Below are 7,263 nucleotides of genomic sequence, written 5' to 3'. Positions count from 1 at the left end.
GCTTTGGATCCCTCCAGATGTTTCATTCTCCTAAGAGTATGGTGAGGTCCGTGATGTTCTCTTCACTAGAGGGAAAGGACTGAGGCTTGGAAGAGTTCAGAAACTGGCCTAAGATTGCCCAGCTCTCTGGGTGTGAGTCAGGTGAGGACCTGACCCTGGAGGGCCTTGAATGGCAGGTGGAGGCATTTCCCAAGCTGTGGTGAGTCACTAGGCATCTGAGCAGGGACTTGCTGTGATCAGAGCCATGGCTCAGACACCCCCATCCCCACCTGACTCACTGAGGGCCCCAGGTCCTGCCCCTCTCTGAGCCCTGTCCTCCCAGTGTGTTGAGCCGAGAAAATTCCCTTCTAGTCCTTAGTTGCAGGAGGCTGGTTTCCTAGGGCCGCCATAACAAATTACCATAAACAGGTGGCTTAAAACAACAGAAACTTTTTTCTCTCACAATTCTGGAGGCCAGAAGAAAGAAGCATTTTCCTTGCCTATTAGCTTCCAGCACTAGCCAGCAATTCCTGTACTCCCGAACTTAAGAATCTTTGTCTCTGTCCTCACAGTCCCTGTCCCCCACCCCCGTGCTTTCTCTGTGTGTGTCCAAATTTGTATCTTCTTATAAAAACACATTATTGCATTAGGACCCATCCTGATTCAGTATGACCTCCTCTTCACTTGATTACATCTGTAAAGACGTTCCAAATAAGGCCACATTCACAAGTATCTAGGGTTAGGACGATAATCTTTCTTCTTGAGATACACCATTCAACTCAAAACAGACGCCATGACAGGAAATTGCAGGAAAGAGAGAGGAAATTAACAAGTCAGACACCTACAAACTCCCGAAGTCACCCTGTGGCCCATGTTGGCCATGATGCCCCTCCTTTCACGGGCCCGCTGGCCTACAGTGTCTGCCGCCTAGACAGCACCCAGCCAGAAAAGCAAAGGCATGACAAAGAAATCAAAAGAAGCAAAACCTTGAGCCTTATGAGAGAGCCTTTCTCATCAGTGCCACCAGAGGCAGGAACCCGGTTGGTTTGTCCCCTCTGGAGTTGGAGGGAGGAGAAATCGTTAGCCCCTGCATGGTTAGCTTTAAAACACACAAAACCTAGCCCCTTAACATTTCACTTGTGATAACAGCATTTGTAACGAACGTTGAGTGAATTTGCTAGATGGCGGTTCACGGTGCCCTCAGCCTTCCCAAGACAAGCACTGTGGGATGTCATCTTCTCCCCAGGCTATATGGTGAAGTCATACCCTGCGATTGCCAGTCTGAGCACCCTTCCTGAGACCACCCTGTTATGTCAAATACTGGGGTGACATAGGGTAGTGAGAAGAAGAGGGGAAACTTCCAGGGTAAGAAGTCTGTTAAGCACCTTAGTGATCATCTATTCCAGCCCCCACTTTGGAGCATGAACCTGCTTTAGAACATCCTGATGCTTGCTTGAATACCCCTGGTGGCAGGGAGCTCACTATCTTATAAAGCCGTCCACTCCATTTTTGAACCACTCTGATTATTCAAACAAATTAAACCTAAAATTGCCACTCTGCAGCTTCAACCCATTTGTTCTAGTTCTGGCTGCTCTGTGTCTACTCAGAGCAATCTTCTCTCCCTTCCCTGTAACAGTCCTTCACATAAATAGAAATGGCCCCCACATATCCTTGGAGTCCCCACTCCCAAGGCTAGTCATACTTCCTTCACCTTTTTCTCATTCCCTTACCATCCAAGTTGACATGCTAACACTTGTTAGCATATTAGAGTAATTTAAGGGGAGTGGTCGGAAGTCCATTCTGGTTGAGTAGGGTCTAACTGGCAGTGTAGGTCATGGCTCCACCACTGACCTGAGCTATTTAACCTTGGTTGAGTCCCTCTACAGTGGTTGGCTGCAGGACAACCACTAAAATTTAAGCTCATAGGGGCAGGGTGTTTGTCCAATACTGAATCCCTGGGCTAGCGATGAACAAGTGAATGAATGAATGAATGAATGAGGAAAACCTAGCACTTCCTAGCTGCAGTAACGACATCTACTCTCCTTTACTTTGCTTCACTTTATTGGGTCTCAATTTGTGCAACTAAACGTTCAGAAAAATAGGGGTGCCTGGTTGGCTCAGTTGATTAAATGTCTGATTTTTTTATTTCGACTCAGTTTCTGATCTCAGGATTGTGAGATGGAGCCCCAAGTTGGGCTGCGCACTGAGTGTGGAATCTGTTTAAGATTCTCTCTCTCCCTCTGCTACTTTCCCACCCCAGAAAAGAAAAACAAATGCATAAGATGGGAATGAGAAGTTATTGTTTAATGGGTACAGGGGAAAAAGTTCCGAAAAATAAAAGTTCCCTTTCTCACTTGACTACTGTAAGGACAAAAATAATTTCAAAGTCATCTGTGAGTAGAAATCCCTGGCTATTCCACATAAAACTACAAGAGTTTTGGGGGTCCCCTGGGTGACTCAGTCACTTGAGTGTTTGACTCTTGATTTTGGCTTAGGTCATGATCTCAGGGTCATGGGATTGAGCCCCATGTTGTGTTCCATGCTTAGCAGTTTGCTTGTCTCTCTCCCTCTGCTCCTCCCCTGCTCTCGCTCTCTCTTTCTCTCTCCCTATCTCTCTCAAATAAATAAATAAATAAAATCTTAAAAAAGGAAACTACAAGAGTTTGGGAAAAATTCATAGGTTCTAATATAATATATATAGGCTCTTGTAGCCTTTATCACCAAAGCAAAAGGTATTTTGCACTTTTCATTGCACACAGAATGACTTGCACCAGCAGGCAATCAATGTTTGAAGCGATTTAAGTTAGTCACTTACAAGAACCCAATTAAGGGCTGCTAAGAATCCACCCACTTTTTACAGGGATAAATTGAGAATGGCAGATGATCGAAGGGAGTTTTCCTTACTGACTGAATGACTGCAGACACTGCCAGACTTCCCTTTTCACAACCCTCAGCCTCAGGCAAACAGCTTTACTGTCCCGACGAGGTGCTGTAGAGAATGGGTGAGAGGGAGGAGCAGGGCTGCAAGCTTGCCTTGGAACCAGGTTTCTGCCACTGACCTGTTTTTGGCCAAAGGGTAAAAAGAAAAAACGGAAACCCACCCACTCTCGCTTCTCCCTCTCCAGACAGATGTGGGGTCCAGGGAGGCACAGCAGTGTGGAGATGGTGAGCAGAAAGCCACTCCAAAATTTGTTCCTGGGTGTGGGTGTCAGGGTTTGCAACTACATTTGTTTAGCCGAGGTAAGTCAAGGATTATGCAACACTGTCAATGAGGAACACTCACTCTCTGTTGCTATTTGGAAGCTGGATATGAATCAATATCAACAGAACCTCCTCCAGAGGTCAGCTGTGCAGAGAATCTCGGCTTCAACAGAAGATCTCAGCTATGTGGGGAATCAGGAGGATCTGACCAGTTTTCCAACATGGACCTGGTAGATGAGCATTTCCACTGTTGTGTCAAAGTGATGAGAGGAGTTTGGCTGGGTTGTGTTGTTCCCCAAAGTGTGTGGGTAGAATGGCTTCTACGGTGGGAGGGCAGGAACCTGGGCTGATTCGTCTTTGCAACACCTTCCACTTGGTCCGTAGCCAGCACTACCCTCACCACCACTATCACCACTACCAACTCAATGTCACTTTCCTCTCAATTTGGATCCCATAATCTTATCTCATCAGGACCCTCAATTGCCTTCCTCCTTCTTTTTAATGAACCAGTCTCATAATCCCACATGTGGATTTTTACCTGCATCATCCAGTTGTTCGGGAAAGAAACTGTTCAGCTGTGAAAAATTGGTACACCATGAACTACGAGGCAATGATCCTTCAGCATTATCTTATTTGCTACTTCTGCAGGACAGGGATTATTCTTACCCCAATAAACAAACAAGAAAACTGAGGCTCAGATAGTTCTTTTCCCACAGTGAGAGATTTGAGAAATGTCTTGAGGGAACTATTAGAATTATTTTTGTCTTACTTATTTGTCAGGTAAGAATAGTTGCTGCTATTGTGATCTTACAATGTCAGTGTCTGTCTGACTCTCTGCTAGTCTCGATTAAATTTTCACTTTATTTGGTTAAGATTTTTTGGAGCCTGTAGATAATGACAATAGAACCCCAAAGTGCTTGCTCTCTCTAAATCTCTGGAGATGACAAAATCTGGAAAAGGAAACGAGGGTGCAATCCCAAGTACCTGACTAAGCTCTAGGAATGAGATGGCAGGCTGCTCTCTCACCTACTGTTGTAAAATCCATGCAATCTTACTTTATGAGTTAAGCCTTACTTTTTAAAAAAAAGATTTTATTTATTTATTTGACAGAGATCACAAGTAGGCAGAGAGGCAGGCAGAGAGAGAGGAGGGGAAGCAGGGAGCCAGATGCGGGGCTCAAACCCAGAACCTTGGGATCATGACCTGAGCCAAAAGCAGAGGCTTTAACCCACTGAGCCACCCAGGTGCCCCAGAGGTAAGCTTTCTTTTTAACCACTCAGCTTCAAGAGAATTCCAGGAACTGTCAATTTACTCTCTTCCATGGTTCATTCCCATATCTTACCATGGAGATTATGCAGTATTTAAAGATACACCATTTCTATGTTAGGAAATGGGAGGGAAACACATTCTGATTCATTCCTTCACTGATCTGCGGTCACTGACTTCCGGAAGCTTTGCCAACTACTACATTGCTTTTCAGCAATCCCCTGGCTGTTTCCCGAAGTTCACTCCAACTCAGTTAAGAGTTAGCTCATGGTGGGCTGGGCAGGGAATCCAGAGATGGTGGGTGATACGGTCCCAGCAGGTCATGCCCCTAATTCGCTGTGGTTGACCTTTTAGCCAGTCCAGTGCCCTCCCCTACACCGAAGGGAGTGGACTCCTCTTGCTAACCAAACCGTGGTGGCCCTTGGGCCAGAGCATTTGCATCGGCGTCACCCGGACACTTGTTAGAAGTGCAGATCTGCATTTTGACGCCATTCCACGGAGGATTCACAGGCATGACCAAGTCGGAGAAGCACTGGGTTCTGAAACGCACGCTAACAACCCTCATGCTTCCCTTTTCCCAGCAACATACGAGATGACTGATGAGATCTGGGGTTTGATACCTGACGCCATACAAATTCCATCCATGGCGTGAGCAAGCTTCTTCCTCTCTGAAGCGGTGACACTGCGGTGGTTCTCACGATGGAAGCAAAACGCGCAGCACCCCACAACCCTCACCCAGCCTTCCATCTGCCCGTCGCTGGGCCATGAACGATGGAGTGGGCCCCAAAAGCCCAGGTCGCAGAGCGAGCCGGCTCCCTGTTTTCACTTTAATAATAGGAAATGTTAGTGCAATTCTAAGTGGAGCTGTTGTTGTTTAAATAAAGCATTTAAGTCATCCGGTTGGCTTTCCTTGCAACCTTGCCAAGCTCTGGAAACATTCCTGACGCTTCCTTTCTGAGCTCCCATCCGGGCCGGGACTTTTCTCCCCAGTTCACAGCTAGGAAAGACTAAGTAAACAAAAACTATTTAGATTCTGGGCTTGACGGCGTTGGGGCCACACCTCGTGGCGCAGGCGAAAACCAGCGCCAGCCAGCGACCGCACTTGGCGCGGCAGAAACGTCCTTCACCCGTGTCTCCGCCCTTTAGTGACAAAAGCAGCTTGGGAGGCGGGGCTAAGACGCGGAGTACGCTCGGCCATGTTTTTCAGGTCTCCTCGTTCCTCACCGGACGTTAAAGATCGACGCACGAATCTGGAAGGTACCATTATTTTTGATTCAATCATTCTATCCGAATTTGAGATATTCGTAGACATAGCCATAGAAATTAAGTTCCTTGGACATTTTCATATTTATATTCTGTATCAGTGGCAAGGAGAGGTATACGAAGGGTAGCTTGGAGTAAGTCATTCCGCCTTCTTTTCAACTCGGGCCTCCGCTACTTGGGCTCGCTTATACGTCACTTCCGGGGACCGAGCTTTTGATACCGGAAAACGCGCGTGCGGTGCCGGGAGCGTTTTTGCCAGCGCTGTGCTGCCATGGGCCGGCGGAGAGCAGCGGGTCCCGAGACCCTCGGCCGGGCCCTTATCCGCCAGAAGACTCAGCGAAGCCGTAACCCCCGTCACGGCGACGTCTGGGTAAGACAGAGCTTATCGTGTTTCGTGGCCTTTTTTTCTAGCTATGAGAGTTTGGATGCTGCGAAGCCTCGGGGTCGGAAGTCACAGGAAAATTTTGTAGGGAAAACGGCGCCTCAGGAGGGCTCGGAGAGAGGAGTGTGTGTAAGTTCCCCTCCGGCGGATAAGCAGGCCCAGGGCCCCGAGGTGGAGGCGGGAAAGGAGGGCTAGTGTGATGATGAGGCTGTTGGGAGAGCTTGAAGCGCTGTGAATGCAGGGAGCGTTTGATAGTTGCGGAGCAGAAGACACAAAAAAGCTACTTCTTTTGGTATTGTCCAAAGGACTCCTCCTGGAGCGGCCGGTTGCCCCCAGAAATACGAAATAACTCGGATGCTTGCTGCATCCTTTTTATTCCCTAACGGTGTCGGTGGACGAGGAGCCCTGCATCTCCAGACTGTGGTGAGCCGGCCCCGGACTTCCCTGGACCTACGGATGAACACAGTTTCAGGATCCTAGAAAAATGGATGAAGTAGTCTGATGCTTGCTTTTCTGACATACCCCCTAGGTGTTTGAGATTCACTGTGCTGTGTGCGCGCCACTGTAATACCATCTGATGTCCAGCCATTGTGTACACAGAGTAAAGGCAGACGGGGCTCTTCCGTAGTCGTCAGGTCCAGGTGACTCTAGACACTAGATTACATTAGATCGTTTTTAGTTGATTTGGAGGGAACTTGTTACAGTATGACCTTTAGGAAGTGGGAGGAAGATTGAATATGAATTCTTAAGAATTGGATTTTGATTCTTGCTCTGATTTTTTTTTTGTGGCCTTGAACCCACCACCTGCTCTTTTAACCTTCGGTTTTTTTATTTATTTGTACCTGTAATCAGCATGTAGCTAGAATAGTGTTGATCAAGCTCTGGATTGCACCTGGAAATCAGTTAAGTAGGTTCCAACTAGTGGTTTTTTAACCCAACAGGATAGAACTCAAAATATCAGAGTGTATTATATGCAATAAGGTAACTTCGTTTCAGCATTTTTTTTTCCCCCCGCATATTCTACTGCTTGGCACAGAATTGTATCATTGTGTGTATCACAGCGTTTGAGTCACTGTGTAATCTGTATTTTTTACTGTGGGTCTCCATAAAAATTTTCAGTTATGTCTGCCAGGATCAGAGAGTCTGGATTCAGATTTTCTACCATTTATTAG

The 7,263-nt window shown here is 47.0% G+C and overlaps 1 protein-coding gene across 1 annotated transcript in view; it reads left to right on the top strand.

Moving 5' to 3' along the window:
• Positions 1-5,625: 5,625 nt before the first annotated feature.
• Positions 5,626-7,263, top strand: part of LSG1 (large 60S subunit nuclear export GTPase 1) — a 32,322-nt gene continuing 30,684 nt past the window's right edge. The window contains exon 1 of the mRNA XM_082698719.1: positions 5,626-6,079. Within this exon, the coding sequence (XP_082554845.1) occupies positions 5,981-6,079 (99 nt within the window). The 5' untranslated portion in view covers positions 5,626-5,980. The remainder of the gene's footprint in view (positions 6,080-7,263) is intronic.

Source organism: Mustela nivalis (assembly GCF_964662115.1).
Source record: "Mustela nivalis genome assembly, chromosome: 1".
NCBI classification, from domain to species: Eukaryota; Metazoa; Chordata; class Mammalia; order Carnivora; family Mustelidae; genus Mustela; species Mustela nivalis.
Note: the sequence above shows the minus strand (reverse complement) of the source record. Positions and strands in the feature narration are given on the sequence as shown.